The sequence below is a fragment of the Anser cygnoides genome, chromosome Z (genome assembly GCF_040182565.1).
Source record: "Anser cygnoides isolate HZ-2024a breed goose chromosome Z, Taihu_goose_T2T_genome, whole genome shotgun sequence".
NCBI classification, from domain to species: Eukaryota; Metazoa; Chordata; class Aves; order Anseriformes; family Anatidae; genus Anser; species Anser cygnoides.
This window is the reverse complement of record NC_089912.1, coordinates 32,592,760-32,613,163: the sequence shown is the minus strand read 5'-3', so window position 1 is coordinate 32,613,163 and position 20,404 is coordinate 32,592,760. Positions and strand designations below refer to the sequence as shown.

At 40.8% G+C, this 20,404-nt stretch overlaps 1 protein-coding gene across 6 annotated transcripts in view; it reads left to right on the top strand.

The window, feature by feature from the left end:
* Positions 1-20,404, top strand: part of NRG1 (neuregulin 1) — a 474,737-nt gene that overhangs the window by 171,505 nt on the left and 282,828 nt on the right. For all 6 annotated transcript variants that reach the window (XM_066987722.1, XM_066987726.1, XM_066987725.1 and 3 more), the window contains exon 2: positions 5,243-5,317. In XM_066987722.1, the coding sequence (XP_066843823.1) occupies positions 5,243-5,317 (75 nt within the window). The remainder of the gene's footprint in view (positions 1-5,242; positions 5,318-20,404) is intronic.

The following is a 20,404-nucleotide window of genomic DNA, read 5'->3' as shown; positions in this document are numbered from 1 at the left end:
AGGTTAAAAAGCTGAAATTCCATTTGTTTTTTTTTCTAGGCACTACTTTAAATGAGAAGAACAGTGCAGTCTTCTGTGAGCTCAGACTGGTATCTTGATAAAAACAGTGGGTCTTTCATATTCAGGGCTACTACATGCTACTGAATGATGTATGATAATATTTTCAAAAGAAGTGGGAGGAGGTTATGGAAATTGATAGTATCTGTTATAAGAAGATGTGATGTGTCTCCTGAGTGAAAGTGGCAGCTAGGGTCACAGAAAAGAGAGCATTAAATCAGTGCTTGTACTGCAAGTGGAAAAATGCTGTTTTTGTGTTAGGGTTAAAATCTGAAGTGAGCTGGAAAACAAGAATCCTTCCTTATAAGAAAAACTGAGGCTTTTTCTGCTTCAGGAAAGACAGGTGCTTTCAAAAGAGATTTGTCCCACAGATGAAGGGAAGTCAGAAAAACTGATTGATGTGGGCTGAAATCTGGGTTTGTTATATCCCAGACTATAACTATATCTCTAAAAAGCAAGCTACAGAGGGATTTTCTTACACAGCTGTTGTAAGCACCAAAATTGAAAGGCTCTACAGGGTGACCTGGATAGGCTGGACTGATGACCTGAGGCCAATTGTTTGAGGTTCAACAAGGCTAAGTGCTGGGTCTTGCACTTGGGGCACAACAACCCCATGCAATGCTAAAGACTGGGGGAAGAGTGGTTGGAAAGCTGCCTGCTGGGTATTGGTTGATAGCTAGCTGAACTTGAGCCAGCAGTGTGCTCAGATGGCCAAAATGTCAACAGCATCCTGGCTTGTATCAGGAATAGTGTGGCCAGCAGGACCAGGGAGGTGATCATCCCCCTGTACTCGGCTCTGGTGAGGCCGCACCTCAAGTACAACGTTAAGTTTTGGGCCCCTCACTACAACAAGAATATTGAGGTGCTGGAGTGTGTCCAAAGAAAGACAACAAAGGGTCTAGAGAGCAATCTTAAGAATGGCTGAGGGAGTTGTTTTTTTGTTTTGTTTTATCGCCCGGAGAAAAGGAGGCTCAGGGGAGACCTTATTGCACTCTACAATTACCTTAAAGGAGGTTGTAGCAAGGTGGGACTCAGTCTCTTCTCCCAAGCACCAAGTGATAAGACAAGAGAAAATGGCCTCAAGTTGTGCTAGGGGAGGTTTAGGTTGAATATTAGGAAAAAATATCTTCACTGAAAGGCTTGTGGAGCATTGGAACAGGCTGCCGAGGAAAGTGGTTGAGCCACCATCCCTGGAGGTATTCAGAAAACATGTAGATGTGGAGCTTAGTCACATGGTTTAATGGTGGATTTGTCAATGCTAGGTTAAAGGTTGGACTTGATGATCTTAGAGGTCCTTTCCAACGTAAATGATTCTGTCTCTATATACAACGGCCTGTAGTAAGGGCAGCACACTAAAATGTCAAGCATCCTGATTAAAGCTCTTGTTTTTAAATCAGGTAAATTAGGATCTTTATTTTCAGTTTCAGTGCTGGCTTTTGATCACTGTGGTATTTGCTTTTTTAGGCTCTCCTTTTTTCTGTCTTTTTGATTCTGGTCACATAATTCATATGTTGAAACTTTATTCCACAGGCCTCTTTAAATTGTCAGGCCTGTAAGAAGTCAGTGTGGATCCATATGAGGGGGCAGATCTGTTTTACTAAAATCAATGACAGCAGCTTGGGTGACAATAGAGAAAGTTGTGTGAAATTTGCTAGGAAGAAAATCTGTCTGACATCTATAGATACTGGAAAAATCAGGGTCTGTTTAGTTTTTGTTGAGATAATGATATTGTTTTCCTGAAACATCAGGGCTGCATTTTATAATTTGAGTGCATAGTCTGGCCTTTCAGGGGGATGTAAGGTCATTCTCTCTCTCTCTCTCTCTCTCTCTTTCTCTCTCTGTATATACATGTATATATGTATGAATATATATGAAACAATATCTCCAGGAATGAAGAACCTGCAATGTTCCTGAGAACTTGTTCTTATGGTTCATCTCTTTGGGGAAAAAAAAAATCATTCCTAAGATCTCATGGGAGTGCCCTGTGCTGCAGCTTGTACCCATTGCCTCTGGCCCTTCCTCTGTGCATCCCTCAGAAGAGTCTGTCTTCCATCTGCACTCTCCCCTTCTGTACAGTGGCAGAAGACAGCAATTAAGATCCTTTTAACCTTCTCTTCTTAACCCAGCCTTGAAAATCATGACCATTCAAAAAGAAATACAAGTTTCAGGCCTTTGATATTATGGTTGTTGAGCAGGAAGGGATCAAGTCTTCAGGGTGCTCTGCATAACCACAAAAGCTGCTGCACTGTTTTGTCTGCATCTTTCATTGTTTTAGTGGAGCCATCGTTCTCTCGTTTTCACTTATTACAGAGAACTGAAGCTGTAAATAAGACAAGTGTTACAAGAAAGGAAAAAGCTGAGAGCTAACAAAACTATAAATGTAATTTTAATTGGAAGTGTTTTTGTAGGCACATAAAAATGCTTTATATGTAGTGTTGCTTCAGTGTTCATGAAACAGAGTATGCAGTTTCCCACAAAAGAATAAATAATATATATTAAAAAAAAAAGGATTCTAAAATCCAAAGTAGATATTGACAAATGACTAGAAACAAACATTTCTGAGCAACACTAAAAAGATAGGGCATTGTTTATACTTAAAAAAAAAAACATTTTGGGTGTCTTACTTTATTTTTTTGCTTTGAAGGTGCAGTTCTTGAAGAGATTCATAGAAAGATAGGGTGGCAAAATATCTTAATCCAGCATTCATACAGAAAGGCCTCTGTAAACCTGACAATCGAAAAGTTTCAGTTTTGACTGACATGCAGTTTAAAAGTTGATTTGATCAGTGCTTCCCTCAGCAACCCAATTTCTGTAGTCACTAGTGAAGAACATTATCTTTCATGTAAAGAAATATTCGAAGAATTAAAGACAAAATAAAATCAGTAGTGATTAATGGAAAATGTTGGGTGGTTTACCTACTGTCTAAAAAAATAAGGAAGCAAAGGGGGGAGGGGGGGCAGGGGAAAAAGCTTTGTGATATATGAGTGCTAAAATGATATGCAATTAAAGAACACAAAGCTATTGTGCAAACTGAAGTGAGGAACAGCACGAATAGAGGCTGGAGATCAAAGGACTTGGAATAGACAAGGACAAGTTCTGGGAAAGTCCTTATAAACAATAATAATGCCTTAGAAGTGGTTTCTTTCGTAAACAGGAAGCACGTGAAAGGCTACATAGGTAGTGTGATGTTTTTCAGTAGACATGAGAAGGCACTTTTGGAAAAGAAAGGAAAATAGCACTGAATAAAATCTAGTTTTGAAAATTATGCAATCTTAAAGACAGTAGCCCAATGCATCATCTACCTTACTTCCCTCTCTCTGAGACAATCTGTGTACTCCTCTTACATAGGAAACAGCAAGATGGCAAGAGCTTATAAAAAATTACCTTTTTTGCTGATTCTCTTAGGCAGTTCTGAAGAGTCTGAAAGTGTTTGAGTTATTGCTGTTTTTAATGAAAAGTTACTGCAAGCAGATATAGATACAAATAAACATTCAAAAACCCATAAAAGGCTGGAGTCTTCAGTCAAAGTAGCTCAAGAGATGTGAAAATTTGTATTCTGTCAGAGTTTTGAGGGATTGTCCTATATCCTACTTCACCTGGTTGTGCTGCTAGGTGGAGATTATAAATGTGGAGTTCTTCCTTAGTCTTTGCCCTTACAAGACAGAAATTACTTCAATGGCATTCATCTACATTCAAACGATTAGAAGAAAACATCAGTCAGCAATACCTTAGCATTAACTGCTCTCTGCCTTTCTAGATGGTGTTCAGTTGTATATTCCAGTGCTTTCTCAAGTGAAGAATTAATTCTGCATAACCTGTCCGAAAAATGCTATAACTAATGTGAATGCTGTTTTATCATGCATCTTCGTTACTAACTAGTGTTTATAGCCCAGCCAAAATCTGTGAGAACAAGTCAGGGAGGGAGATTAAAGAGAAACCAGAGTTCAATATATACAGTGCTTATATACAGAGAGATAGCTAGGCTCGCTCACTGTTGCCTTAATAGTCAGGAAGAGACTTAGGACTGAAAGAAAGATGTTAGGCTCCTCTTTTCCTTGCTGGTAAAATATCCTGCCTTATACATGGCCCTGTACCTATTGTACTTAACGGATTCTTGTTTGCTTCATCGTAGCAGCGCAGGAACTATATTCATTAAAAGCCCCAAGAATCTTTAAGATTCACTGGGTCGCACACAGTAGAGCCCACACATCAGTGTCCTCCGTCAACACTGCAAGTAAAGCAAGGGTATACAGGCTAACTCTGATACCCAGACCTTGTTCAAACAAGAAAGTAATAAGACCAAGGAGTGGAGAAAAGGATTGGAAATGTAGTCAGCAAGATCTCGAATGTTAAAACAGGTGTACTCAAGTGTTCTCAACCTAAGAGGCTGCCATCCACCTCTGGTGCCTCATTTACAGAGCAGTATGTCTGGAATGAAGGATGTCAGAGCAGCCTGATGGCTGTATCTCCAGACCTTCTGTGGGCAGGGACTATTCCCTGCATAGCAAATTCACAAGTGCAGTCTACTAAGGAGGTAGGTCAGGTTAATAACACAGCTTTTTCTGACCTGAGTCAAGCACATCCTAAATACCAAAGGGTTGTTGGATTGCATTTTTCTGTGGAAACAAGGGTAGATATTCATACTAAGAAAAGCTGCCAAAATACTTTTTCTGCTGCGTTTGATGTGTGTTAATGAACAAGACAGCAGGGCTGATTTGCTCGTGGTTAACATTCAGGTCCCATCACATGTATCTGTCCTGAAAGTTATGTTGAAATATTTACTGAGACTGACAGCCTGATCTGTAGGGGTCTTACATGCCAATGAAGTCCTGTGCATACCTGTTGCCAGTTCCGTATCTTGTGTGCCCTCCACCCTATTAATGACCCCAATACAAAGTATTTTCAGTGAGCTGTCACTCAGACAAAGCAAATGAGTCTCTCTGGCAGGTCTTGGGGCAATCAGCCTCTCCAGATTTCTACCGGGATATCGGTGTTTGCGTGCATGTGAGTGTGTGTGTGTTGGAGGGGGGAGGGAGTTACAACAGTGGCGTCAGAACAACAGTATACTCTGTCTGCAGATCTGTTCAGTGATAAATGTAAAAATAAATAAATATCTAAATATACCCTTTTCTTTCCTTTCTCTTTCCCTTCCCTTCCTCCCTTCTCTTCTCCCCTTTACTGTCAGGAAGGGCCACCTCTGAAGGGCCAATTCAGTACAGCCTGGCACCAACACAGACGGACGTCAACAGCAGTTACAACAGTGAGTCAATTTCTAATCAAGGGACTCCTTGAAAAGGTGTTGTGTTGTTTTATGTGCATGTGGAAGGTAGAAGAACTTTGCAGAGGGCTTTGGGAGGAGGGATGGGGTAAGTATTTTAACCCTCACTCCCTCTGGTTGGAGCAGCCTGCCAAGTAGTTGATGCCCCACTAAAAGTGTGACACCCTTCTTGCAGGTTTGAGGTAATTTCACTGCTATTGCTTATATTCTGTGGTGCTCCCTGGAGCACCTGACAGGTGAAGATGAGCCTTTGCATGGTATAAGACTGTCTCACTGCATAGGCACACACACAATGTTATCTGACACTTGTGATCCCCACCCTCAGTGGCTTCTTCTCCTAACGTGTGTGTTGGGAAGAGACACTCTTCATGGGATGTAGGCAGGGAGGATAAAATGTATTGTAAAGAGAAAATGAAAATTGACACCTGCTCCTCTGTACTCTTGTCATGCGTCTTCCTCCTGGTGATTCCCCTGGGACCAGAAATACTTGGACTGGTATCACAGAAAAGATAGCTGGGGAAGGAGCTCATGTGTTAAAGGAGTAGTTGACAAGTGGATGATCTGGAGGAGATGAAAAGTGGTGATGGCAAAAGCAGACACCAGCAGAAGGGAAAAGACATGGTAGTGAGAATATTCAGTGAAAGCAGTTCTAGGCCTATAGAAAAACAGTCTGTGGGTCTAAGAACGTCACGGTGATGTGGGTTTTAGCTAAACCATCTGGCCTGAGACCCAGCACAAGACTCCATTTGTGTGTGCCCCCCTCTCCTTCCAAGTCGGTATGCCCAATAACACCCTCACCCTCAGTTAGGGACTGAGTGAGCAGACCTTGTCTGTCGTTGGTTCAAGACTGACCATCAGAGCTATATAATTTCTAGCATTTCATACGTTCGTGGAAAGGTAGGATAAAGCAATTGCAAGCTACTGCATAGTGATGGGATTGTCCCTGTATATTCTAGCTGTGTTTCCTCAGCATAGTTCTAACATTTTCCATGCATCTGCTAAGTAGTCTATCTTTAGTACATGTATGAAGATACAGCTTGTTATGAATTTATTCAAAGACATTTTGTTGAATTCTTGCTCACAAACTCTAAATATAACTGTAATGCAGTTATCGTAAGTTATGCTGAAATCTGATCTTGTGCTGCAAAATGAAAAATGGAAAACTTACAGCACAAACTAATGTCTCACTGTTTTGTGACTCTTAAGCAAAGAATTGGTTGTTTCCTCTTGCCGTAATTCTGTGTCCCATATGCTTGAGTGAGTCACAGTATGTTTTTCTCCCTTTCAGCTTTCTGATTGTTTATTTAAGTCCCACAGTTTGTGCAGTCTGATGGTTGCCTCTGTAAACTGTTGCTTGGAAGTGTTGATATCCTGGATAGTGCATCAAACCAGATGTTTAAGCAGCTGTATCCTCAACCCTGTGAACAGTTCTGTGTGTCAGTAAACATGTGGACATGAGCCTTGAGATGAACAGGATGACTCACGGTGAAATTACAGCATGCATTTGAGGGATCTAGGCCTCTATTTGTGCCAGGTGGAAGTGGATTTTAAAATCAAGCATTATCTCCCAGATATCAGGCTGAGAACCTGGGGAATTTAAGTTGATGGTTGGCTCATCCTAAGATATGTTTTACACTCAGTGAGTATGTCTGAAGTACAACACACAGGACTTATATTTTACCAGGTTCTTGATGAAAAAACAGCAGTAGGAAATAGCAACACCATCAGACATGAGCAGACCCATGGTCTGGGAGAGGAGGAGGTGGTATGCATTTCTGCAGGACTTGAAAGTCTCTGCAAAATTCTTATTCCTTTTATTATGATATTACAAAATATCATGTCTTCCTTTTTGCTCACCTAGTCTTTAATCTTCCAATCCTCTACTTGTCCAGAGCAGCACCCATTTGAGGATTTTTTTATTTTATTTTATTTTATTTTATTTTATTTTATTTTATTTTATTTTATTTTATTTTATTTTATTTTATTTTATTTTATTTTATTTTATTTTATTTTATTTTATTTTATTTTAATTTTATTTTATTTTGTTATGTTATGTTATGTTATTTTATTTTATTTTATTTTAATTTTTTTCCTCAAGCTGTTAGAGCACTTAATCAAACTTTGAGATGGATAGCAATTAGACTTGAAGTTCTTCTATGAACTGTGATTGGTTTTGTTATGTTTGCTGTTTTTCCTCTCCAGAAAGAGCAGTTTACAGCTACATTATGTGAGTTTTCAGGAGAAAATTCAGGTGATAAATGCAACAGTATTTAATGCCAAGCAGCTGAACTATTGGGCAAAGCTATTCTCCGTGCTTATCAATGAATTATGACTTGTTTGTTTGTTTGTTTGTTTGTTTTTAATATTAATTTGTAATTAGCCTCTCCCTCTCTCCTTATCTGAGACTGGACCTGTGCTGCTAAGCGTTGAAAAGATTGCAGACAATGCAAGACTTAGAGACTCATAAGAACACCTCAAAATATTGTTAGGATTTTATCATTAAAATTAAGGATATTCTCTGTTTAGTCTCCTTTGAATGACAAAGCCCAGAAGGAAAAACATAGGAAGAGGTAGTATATCTAGGTGGGCAAACTAAAGGGCAGGGAAAAGGAAGGGGTTTGAGTCCTGTTTCATGAATGAACAGTTGAAAAAATCTCTCTTTGAGAGTGAGTTTTCTTCTGGTAGTCCGCGTTGGACAGGGCAAATTGTGATGGAATCTACTGTATTAAGTTAAAATCAAGTCTGCTATATATGCAGAGTAAATAGGATTGGAGGAAACCAGGGCTGGAAGGTAAACTGGTGATTTTAATTAGTCAAAGAAAGCTTGCTCCCTTTAAGACGAAGTCCAGCTGAAGTCTCTCAAGGGCAGGAGGACAAAACTGTCCTTCCATAGAGGTCCTGGGGATCAGTGCTAGAGGCCACTCATTCTGACAGCATTTTTTCCTGTTGTGTAGCAAAATTGAACAGGTCAGGTCCTGGGGCTGTCAATCCAACAAAGTTTGCACCAGCCTTTTGAAAAGAAGTAGATATTCTCCAAGGGCTTAATATCGGTGACTGATGTGACATTGTGATAAAGTCCCAGGCTCTTTCAGTGGGAAAAAAGTATCGTTGCATTACAATAATGACTTGTGATATCACACCCACTGCTATTTTTTGTCTGTTTTCAAACTCTAGGGTCCCATTTGGTATTGATATACACCATTGCCTCCTAAATGTTTTTTAACCTTTCTTTTTTTGCAGTGATGAGAATCTAAGCTGAGAGCTCATTATAAATTCCTACTGTGCATACTGAGCTCCTAAGTATTACCTGAGGCAGGGTCCGTGGGAAGATGTAATTGCAGATATTGTGTTAGACCAACTGATACAGATGTGAAAACCAAACTGATTTTCTGACACATTATTCACTGTTCATATCTGACAAAGAAGCAGAAAAATTCAAGCTATCGTACTGCATTGTGAGCTTATTGGCTGTTGTATTTTGCATCATGAAGACTGCTATTCAGAATCCACTGGAGCTGGCTGTGTGACTGCTGTAGATTTTAGATGGCTTAGGGATTAGTATCATATCAGTGAGTTTAATAATTATATTGGAGTTTATATTTTTTTATTGCTATCTATGACATAACTATTTTTTGTTTTGTTTTGTTTTTCTGATGGCTGTTCATTAAAAACTGAACTAGGTGACTCCCTGAGACATGCCAGGTTTTTTCTGCTGTATGCCAATGATCATTAGTTCTGTTGGCAGAGCTCATAGGGAAAATTTATTAAGTGATCTATCTTACTAACAGAACTAAGACAAGCTGATTTGTTATTATAAGAGTCAGACTCTTATCCATTCTGTGCTCTGACTTATGCACTGTGATGCCTTAATTTTGTCAGCATCCTAATCATGAAAATCTTCCATGGGAGTGTCCTGCCCATCATCTTAGCATTAACAAGACGTAATTGTGCAGTGTCTTCCATGGAAGCATTTAATTCCACTACACCTGTCAATTTCAAAATATTGTTTTTGTTTCAACTAATGGAAGCTGCTTCATTCTGGCACAGATTTTGGTTTCAAGATCTGCACAGTAGCAGAAGAACAGCAGCTACCAAAAGAGAGCCCCAGGCTCTCATCCTGTGGAGGATTTTTGAAGGAAAATGGGATAGCTGGACACCACTCACTTGTGCTTAAGGGCTCCTAGTGCATGTAGATATTTTATGAACCTGAACAATTTTTGAGTCAATTTGTGGCAGGATAGAGGTATAACACTGCTGATCTCCTCAGGAGATGCACACCTGTGATAGACTATGGACCACAGGTTCCTTATCTACAACACTAAAACACCACAGCAAAAAAGTCTGTTTTTCCAGGTGAGGGGAAAAGTCAAAGCTGATGGCAGAGATTAGACAAAAGTACGTCATTGTTCAGTACTCTTGCATCTGACTTTCTGTGAACATGACAAAGAAGTGATAGGAAAAATAAAAAGGAATAATCAAGACATGGAGGCATAGGAACTTCTGCTTTAAAAAGTAAGAATTCAGAGTTGCTAATAGAAATTAAAGATGTCAGTTTTGCAACAATTAATTAGACTGTGGAAATGGAATCCACTGCCATGGAAAGATTTCAAAGCCAAGAGCTTAGTTAAATTCAAAGAAGCATTAGCAGCTTGTATTAATTAGAAGATACCTTGTAATTATTACAAGACAGGTAGTAATTAATTATGACGAAAATTCTGGAAAGAATATTGGTTGCTGTGCTTTGGGTATTAAGCCAACCTCTATCAGGAACCAAGATGAGATAATCTAGCAGACAGACAACCTGCATTAGGCAGAAAATTACCTGAGAAATACCTGGGATTGATCACTATGATACATAAGATTTAGAAGGCCTTGGGTCATATCCAGGCTATCAGTTGATCTAATTTCCCTTCTAAACTATTCCTTTCTTATTTTGGTGTAGTTAAGTCTTTCAGGTGTCCAGCTGCTGATGAGTAATCTATTCTGATCATACCGATTCATAGTGAGTCAGAAAACTGGATTTTCTGATGCAACTCTCAGAAGAAATCATGTTGAGCTTTGTGTACGTGAAGCCTGAATATTGTCGTAAATAACAGGGTTGAGGAAACAGATGAGTAGGTGTAGCTCTCAGCCTAGCACAAATTCAGTGATCAAGATGCAGAGTTGGAATGGTTGAATATTGTCATAATAGCAATGACCATGTGTATTAGCAATGAGTTGTGAAAAAGCAAGTTGTGGGAACTGAAGAGTACGTTTGCTTGAAATATGCTCAGGGTTAGTAATAAAACATCTGTGGACAAGTCTGCTGGGTCACAGATATGCAATAGACTGGCTCCTCAGTAAGGAAATTGATTGACATCAGGGAACAGGAGAAAACCCTACTCTCCTTCTATACACTCACAAGAGAAAACTAGGAGTTTATATGAAAAGGAGCAAGACCCAGAAATCGTGGTGCATGTCTTTTCACATTTACCTTTCACAGGACAACCCAGACAGTGGCATTCATAGACATGCTTATTGTGGACAGCAAAACTGGGGATGAGTTATGAAGTTAGTTATCACCTAGGCAGTGCACATGCAAGGTAAGTGGCATGTCTCACTGAGTGCCCATGTAAATTCTTAATATCCACTAAGTGCAGAGGAACTGAAAAAGGAGAAGGATGCCTCATGCACAAGCAGAAAAAATTAAGGCCACATTCTGCTTCCTGATTTTTGCCTAAGCCTTTCTATAATTCTGGCCAGGGTCTCCATCTCCATTGCCTTCAGCAGTATCTTGAATTGCAGTTACAAGCATTCAATTATTCCCTGGACTCAGCAGCAGGGCACAGGAGGAATTCAGCCCCTGAAGAGTTCATGCTGGGAATCAGCAAAGAACAGGTGCTACACTGTAATTCAACATCTAAATTCCACAGTGTGCTAACTTTCCTGTATCTAGAAGACAGGAGGGACTTACTGCAATGTAGTAAATTAAGAAGTACTATTCAAATACTTGTCATTTGTATGCTTTGTTGGATTATGTCAGCATTAAAGGTCATTTGAACTAAGCCTGTAATTATCATTCTCATTCCACTATAGCTATGTCCTGATGAATTACTTTACTGGTTAAGCTACAACAGTTTAACTGGTTATACATTTCTTATGTCATTAAATTATATGACTTTCTGTTGTGTCTGCTGCATGATGGGCACAGCTGTCAGAAGGCATCTGGTGAAATGTCTGCAGTACTACTTTTCCTGGGATCTCTGGAATAAGAATTTAAAATCACTCAGGTTAGCTAACAAAGTTACTGTGAGACTACCTCTCTTGCTCAGAACAGCCAAATGATGAATGCTGATGTTTCTGGAGTGTTTTTTTGTTTGTTTGTTTGGTTGTGGTTTTTTTTTTTTTGGTCTTCTTGTGTTTTTAAATGCAATGCTTTCACTACAACACTGCCCTGAGTCATTAAAATAAGGATCTATCCTTTTTTTTTTTTTCTTTCATAAAAAAAAAAGTTTCTTCTAGAGCTCTGAAATAATTATTTGTTATTGGTGTTGTTAAGATTTTGAAGGATGAAACTGCTTCAAGAAGAAACATTTGGGCTGGTCAGAGTAGTGTGTCATTAGGGATCTTTTCCTATGTTATTCTTAGCATACCACACTCATAACAGGGAGAAAATATTTTTCTTTCCTTTTACCTTCTCATTTTGCAGTCTCAGTCCACATGTATTCATCACTGTCACAGGGTAACTCCTGACGTCTTGCTGACTAAGCCTACAGAAACATGAAGGGAATTCTATGCATGCCACTGGCAGCCCTCTTCTGGCATTTTCCCATAGACACAGCCAAGGTCCTCATTTGCTTTCACTCTCACTGATGTAAATCAGAATTAGGTCCATAGTGTTTACTGGGGCAAAAATGGAATGCAAATGAAAAATATGATTCCTAGTGAAGCCAAAATAATTCACGATGGAGAAACAGACAAACAAATAAAATGCCATTCCGTCTTTCAGGAAGCTGCTGTAATCCAAGACTTTGGCATCTTTCACACTTCTAGAGTGAATATCTTTTTCTGTGATTTTATATGAATTGTAGCCTTAGAATTACTAAACTGTTTCCAGACACCTTTTTGCTACTGTTTTCCAAGGTCGATGATAGCACAGGTCTGATAGCAGAGTCATTAGAAAGAACAACAAGGTTTAGGCTGTACTGTTCCCAAATTAAGTCAGTTCATGATTGCTACATGCATGGCCAGCATTTCCATCTTCTAGTCTTCTCTGGGATGTCTGGGATGTCTGTGCTGCATGGCCAGCCCTGTTTACCTCCTGATGTTCATAAGGATGGGCCAGTGTTCCCTTTTGCCCTTTTAGTGGCCTTTTCAGCTATTTGCATCTGTAGGTCTCCAGGTGATACAGCAAAGAGGGAGGAGGGAAAGAGGTGGAAAAGCCCTTCAGATAGAAGTCTCGAAGTATTGCTGAAGTAGTCTTGGCCTTTCACTAGCACTGGTATGTGAAATGCAGCACTACACAGAAGCACTGTTAATGTTGTTGACTGCAACATGGCCAAAATGGCCAGACCGCTTCAGTTCACTATGGGCGTTACTGGATCACCCCAACACCTGGGAGACACTCAAGCACTGAGTCTGGTAGGGTTTCATAGGCCTCCCTTCCCAAGAAGGTGCTTTTACTTTTCTTCCCATTGCTGTCTGTTTCTTCCCATTGCTCGTGCCTGTTGCAGAATAATTCTTGTTACTAGGGTCTTCTTCAAGATGGCTTTTCTAAGGAGTGCAGATAGATTTCTCTTACCATGGCTGCCTGAAGTTCTTCTACCCTCTTATCAATCTCTTCGTGTAACACCTGACAATGCAAAAATAAGCAAGATAATAACCCAGCAGAACAAAACCCTACTGGATATGGTGAGTTCTCTCTTGCATGTGGCCTTTACAACAAGATTGGATTTTAGGCAACCAGGGACCTTTTCTTTCCTAAGTGGATTTGCACTGTGAGAAAAGCTCCCTTGTCCTCAAGGGTCAAGACTAGGTTTGGCCGTGTAACTATACCTGGCCTTTACTGACAGGGCAGCCTCACTGCTTTCTAAGAAAAGAGAGGTAGGAGGAAGACTGCCATCCAGGCTATGGCTATAGGAACAAGCTACCACAGACAATCCAGCACATAGCAAGTCAAGTACTCAATTTAAAATGCATGTACCATACCCTCTCACCCTGTCACCAGCATGAGGTAGTTCTATTTTGCTTGCAGGGGAACACTTCACTTCTCTTCTTAATGTATCATTTATATTGAGTTTTGCTTCCCTCTCTGATAAAGAAGGTTATCAGCATGTTCATGACCAGCAGGCATCAGGTTGCATCGGCTCTTAAATTCAGAGCACATAGCTGTGCCCTCAATTTCCATTGGAAACCTGAATGTAATGAGATTAAAATAGACTGCAACCAGATGCTTGATGATAAAGAGGTCCTGCTTACTTGTTCTAATTGCAATTTATGCTGTAAGGATTTTGTTGCTGTCTAATGGCTAATCTTTTTAGAGGTTCAGTGAATCTGCTGGATGTGAGACACAGGCAGTCATGTTAGTTCTGAGGTTTTGGTTTCTGAAAGTTTGGGATTCAAAACTTGCTGGGCAGCTCAGAACTGCCCAATCTCAGGAACTGACTGCAAAATGCATACTCTGGCACTCCATCCAGCTATAGATATGACAAGCAGGGACATCCATCTTTCAGGGTGTGGTAATCAGTAGTGTTTGCCTTGCACTGCTCATGCACAGCAAAATGGGTCATTTGGCTCCTGGATGTGCCACATCTTCTTTAGCACAGAGTTTAGAAGGAAACCTTCAATTTTCTTTGTTTTGTGCCAACTGAACTTCCATAAGCAAAGGCTAGAAAGGCAGGTGAGTGCAAAACAAGGTGGTCTTTACAAAGAGGTCACTTAAAATCTCTTCTGACAGCAGGCAGGAGCAGGTCAGGGAAAAGGCAGAGGCAACGCTAGTTGGATCTGGAGGTGTGTGTCTGAAACAACTTTTTCATGGCATTGTTGCTAGTACCAGCTGTTCAAATTCCTCCAAGATGAATTTGGTGTCCCTGTCTCGAGTCAAGGAAGGGCATTAGTTTTTCTCTTCCTGCAACCTCAAGGCCTGTGCTTATGCCAGTCCTTACTATGAAGTTCTGGGTTCAAAACAAAATAAACTGCTTTTCTTCTCTTTTGTACACTGGTCCATATCAGGAGTGACACAACAGTCTGAGATTGACACAGAGAGGACCTGGAGCTCTCTATTCCTCTAGCTAGTGCACTATGGAGTTTCAAGATGTATGATCAGGTCTGCAGAGCTCTTTGTTTTTAATTAATAGGTCATGACAGTGACATTTAGTTCTTTGACTGCTTTTACCTTTGTTCATACTATTTCTTGTCTTTTTACTATAAAAATGAGAAGTTTCAAAGTCGGACTTGTGTGCGCAACAGACTGCATGTAGTCTTTTTTTGTTTGGATTGCTATAAACAGCTCCCCAAACTCCAATTTTCAGTGTCAGTCCAAGACTGTGCTGCTGGAAGCTGCCCCTGGCACAGTAAGCATCACTACAGCAGCTGAGACCAGAGTGTGCAGATGTCTTGGAGGCACTGTGGGCCAGAGACCCCAGAAAAGGAAATGGAGGCAGAAAACTCTGACTTCTTGTTTATTTTCCTGCCTGTTCTGTTAAATCCTTGAATCTTGTGTTAAGAACAAAAGTGAGCTGTAAACAAAAGAGAATTTGGCCAAGCATGTGTTTATAACAAACTCACTTTTTTTTTTTTTCTTTTTTTTTTTTTTTCAGTACAGTATTTCTGGATAGAGTTGGATTTTCAGCCCACACTTATTATCACACTTAGATTTTGTTTTTGTACAGCCAATGTTTCTGCAAATATGAACAGAAATGGCAACGTGATAGTGGAAAGAAGGAAAAAAAAAAGCTAAGCAGGGTGGTAAAGGCAGCAGCACCTGGGACTTTATTTCAAGAATTTGCTTGTTACTGGAAATGTAAGGGTGGAAGGCAGGAAATATGTGAGGAGCAAGTGCATACAGCACAATGATCTCAGCTCTCAGGTGTCTTGAGCCCTGTACATTGCATTCTTTGGGTCAGAAGTGAGCGATTTCAGGCCACGCAGAGCTGTATTAAGACTGTCTTCATTATATCAATGGTTTTCATTATGGCTGTCTGTGCTTGGTGAAAGCATTTGAAAACTGTGCTAATACAGCCTGTCTCTGTCATTCTTTATAGGGTAAGCTAGTGATAACACCACTGTGTCACAGGAAGCACCATGCACATGCAGTGCTTGCATCTTAGCAAGTAACTTTGACTGTTCCTAAATCATGCCAAGCATGGTAATCTCTGTCTATGCTTCCTACCTGAATAGTAAAAAGCAACCAAATCCATTATTGTACAAGATAAAGCTGCAAACTTTTTTAAAACTCATTTTTACTTTGCAGAATGGCCATTTACAAGACCTTTAGTTTCTAAAAGATCTTTAATGATTTAATATTTTTTATTTGGATGAATAGCTTAGCTGAATTAGGTTACTTACAGCCACTAGCAAAGTAACATAATCTAGGAATGTGTTATGATACAGATAGCAATACTTCTGAATGTATTAGTGTGACACTCTTTCTAAAAGTCTAAATTGACATTAGTGCAGACTGATATTTCTGAAATGTTTTGAAAAAAATAGGAAGATATGTTACAAATAACTGTTTATAAAAAAAAAATAAATCTTTCTCTCTCTCTCTCTGTCTCCTTTATTTTTTTATTTAGGATTATTATTTCTTGGCATCTTTACTGGTCCTATAAATTGCCATGTTCCTTTCATTCAGAATGGAATTAGAGGATGAATTTCATTTTCAGAAAGGAAAGAGGGACTTTCAGCACAAAGCAGTTACTTTCTGACACCAGCAAATCCTGTCCAGAAGGTGTATTTTCCATGGTCTTTTTTCAGAAATCTTTGCACAACTCTATGCATAGAAACTGGTTAAGAAACACAGAACTTAAATGAAATCCTTTCTTCTCCTCCTCCAGCTTCTGCTCTGAAGCCGTGAGGGAGTAAATCTCTTAAACACACCCCTGAAAGCTTAACTGTAATCAGGCTGGAATGCCTGATGCCAAAAAATTACAATTCCTTCAACCTGAACATCAAGAAGAGCCATTCCTTGACTAAGCAAGTGCAATAATAAGCTCCAGCAACAGGAGCCAGAATACATTACAGGTTGATAATAAATCAAGATTTAACAAGCTCAACAAAGCTGAAAACTATAACTATTCTCTGTAGCTTGCAAAGAGAAGGCAGTTAGAACTGAAGTATGACTCCTGGTGCTGGCAGAGAAGAGTGGCCCTAACACGACTGATGGAAGCAGTGCTCTGGCAAAAGGTGTGCTCCTCTGCTCATTGTGGAGAGTGTTTGTGAGCAATTAGAGGGCAAGATGAGCTTCTCAAAGAAGCTGTGCTGACACCTCCAGTTTATTCCATGATTTCGAAGATCACCTCATGGACAGCCCTTTCCTTCCAGAAAAAAAGAATTCGTACCAAAATCCTGTAGTTTATGGGATATTTTTTTTTCTCTCTGATTTCTTATATTTTGCTATTCAAGTCCAAAACTCCTGAGGATAGTTTTGTTGGGAATTTTTCATGTTGTTTCCAAGTTATTAGCAAACAAAACAAATTAAGTTAATTTAAGGGTAATTCTAATAAGCATTTCTCCCCCAGCATCTTAGTTATCACCTCTCAAGGGATGGAGTTAGAAAGGTGATAAGGAAGTCCTGTTACTCTTATAGCCAGTTCCTCAGGGGAATGTTGCAGTCACATTGCTAGATTGCAACATAACTTTGAAATAAGAAGGAAACTCCATTTAAGGTTTGTGTCATATTGTATTCAAATTCATAAAGATTTGCTGTCCAGCTGCAGACTAGCAGAATTGATGGCAACTCTGAAAATTTCAGCCTTTTGAGGCCAGCAATATTTTGAATCTCAGGAACATGTTAGTGCATAAGGTACACAGTTTTGTGAAGCCAAGTGGGTGTTCGCCCCTGGTCTGGCACAAGGCCACAGCCTCACTACAGCTTCATATGGCAACTGCTTAATGAAGCATGTAGGTCAGTTGATTTGCTTTGTCAAACATCAGAGGGAGACATTTTTCATCTTACAGTCTGTTGCACCTCAGGAGGGAGTTTTCACTGTAACCTCCTTAGATCTGCCTTGCACTTTAAAATTGGTCACTCCTCTTCCTTTTTCTTTTTCTTTCTCAGAGCACAATAGATTCCCATCCCCTAATTAGTCTGGGTTTTTCAATCCTTTATACTGCTGCTGACTTTTCTGATTTAAATATTGTTGTGTAAGTCCTTTAGTTTTTACTAAGGCAGCATGCTGGAAGAATTGGACAGCAGCTAAGCCAGGGCAGCAGTGACAGCCAGCAAAAGCCTGCAGACTGCTACCAGCTAGCATTCAACATGGTCATCTGAGCCTGTGACTGGACATTTATATCATTCACCTTCATGACACAGGAAACTCATACAAATCCAGCATCTTAGAGACCTCACCACAGCTGGCTTTATCAGCATTTTGGTGTAGATGACATACTGCTTGAGAACCAGCTGATTGCCCTTTGCTTCTGTGGGGAAAAAAGTCATGACCATAAATGCCTTGTATTAGCAGCTGTATGTGATTATAACCAAGTCCTTTATTTTATTGTTTATGGGAGTAATAAACTCCTGCACTAGTAGGGAGGTCTGTAGTGATGGCATCAGGGAGGGAAGGGAAAGAGAAGGGAAAGATTTTTCACAGTGAGCATGATAAGCTATGTTTGTGCTACCACTGGCCCTGGGGAGGGGCAATAGTCACCTTTGGTAAGGCTCTAGTTAGACGTTTTTCTAGAAAAATGATACATCAACAACTTTACAGGATCCCTTTCTGACAGGAGGAAGGCACCACTGGAGTGAAGCCTGTGCAATCACTATGGGAGAGGCTGCCGTCCCTCTGTAGACCCTCTACAGCTTGCAGTATTTCCACTACTTTATCCTGACTTAGGCAGGTCTCTACCCAAATAACCCAGGTGTAAGTGCAGCTCTGACTTTTTTCCACTTCTCTAAATGAAGAAGAAACTTGAAATCAAATTCTGTCTACACATTCTTCCATGCCTATTTTGAAATACCCCTAGAATTATATTTTGGTGTCATAAAGGTTTTGCATTCAGATGCAATTTAAGACTGGGCAGGTAAAACCACAGGAAAATAGCTGAAACATGTAAACAACTAAAAATAAACTACTGCTGTGGTGCCCAAGATGCTCATCTCTTGCAGGGCATAATTGTGCTTTAAATTAGGTGTCAAATAGCATGACTTGGGTAGGAGATGTGGCTGCCAAGCACTCTGAAAGTCAGGGGGGATATTTTCAAAGCTACAGTGTTTTATTCTGTGTATTATTAGTATGGTAAGTGGCTTGACTGTGCTTTTGAAAAGCTCACCTCTTAAGCCCTCAGTTCTGCAAGTTCCTGTGCATATCATATACTGTAGAGCTCAGTGGAGATATCCACCTGCAGTAAGCCAGGTTACAGAAAAGTGACTTTATGTTTAGTTCTTTAAAGATGGGCTTGGTTGTGTATTTTCAGGCCTCCAAGTTTGAAGTAATTTGCTTAAATCTGGATAATGAGAACCTTTCCCCTCCCCTCCCCTCCCCTCCCCTCCCCTCCCCTCCCCTCCCCTCCCCTCCCCTCCCCTCCCCTCCCCTCCCCTCCCCTCCCCTCCCCTCCCCTCCCCTCCCCTCCCCTCCCCTCCCCTCCCCTCCCCTCCCCTCCCCTCCCCTCCCCTCCCCTCCCCTCCCCTCCCCTCCCCTCCCCTCCCCTCCCCTCCCCTCCCCTCCCCTCCCCTCCCCTCCCCTCCCCTCCCCTCCCCTCCCCTCCTCTCCTCTCCTCTCCTCTCCTCTCCTCTCCTCTCCTCTCCTCTCCTCTCCTCTCCTCTCCTCTCCCCTTCAAAGGGAAAGGAAGGGAAGGGGTATGGTTATGGATACAGTTATGTATGGTTTGGCTCTGTATTCTGTTTAAGCAGATTCCCCTCAATATTGTCTCCACTTGAATTCATTAGCATGTGGTTGTTTTCACATCTTGCAGTTGCAACCAGTTGTCTGTCTTGCTTGCTGTCTTCCTCCACATGCCAGTGGTAGTTATCTGCTGGCTAAAGAAGAGTTCAAAGATTTTGGGTGAGAGGTTGGGAGATGAGAGGCTGGAGAGCTGCCATGCAGAAAGGGATCTGTGGGTTTGTTTGATGGCAAGTTGAATATGAACCAGCAGCATATCCTGGCAGCCAAAAGGGTCAACTGTACCCTGGAGAGGAGTACAGTTGGAGGAGGCCTCATGGCGAGGAGTACGGCTGAGGGTAGGCCTCATGGCGGCCTGCAGCTCCCTCACGAGGGGAGCGGAGGGGCCGGCGCTGAGCTCTGCTCTCTGGGGACAGTGACAGGAGCCAAGGGAACGGCACGGAGCGGGGACAGGGGAGGGTCAGGCTGGGGGTTAGGGAAAGGTTCTGCACCCACAGGGTGGTCGGGCACTGGGACAGGCAACCAAGGAAGTGTTCACAGCACTGCGCCTGACGGAGATCCAGAAGTGTTTGAAAAATGCTCTCAGACATATGGTCTGATTTTAGGGTGGTCTGGTGTGGAGCCAGGAGTTGGACTCAAAGACCCTTGTTGGTAGTTTCCAACTCAAGATTTTCTATGGTTCTATGATTGTATGCTGCAGCTTATTCTCTCTGTTCCATTGAAAAGAGCCTTTTGATTTTCATGTCCTTTTGATTCATTAGGCACAGTTTAAGTTCCATTATTTGCTTGCAGAATGTACTGCAAGTGAGTTATTAGTACTGTAATGATTCTTTGTCATCACTGGCTGTTGTTAGTCTGAAAAGCAGCTCCAAATGGTGGAAGTGCTACAAGATAATGTAAACCCACAATCTATAAAATCTTTATTAGATACACCATCATTTATTATCTTAATCCATCTTCTGTCATGCAAAGACAGACCTCCAATATTCTGTTTTTGGAGTTCTCTTCTCTTAGGCATCCTAATTGTCTT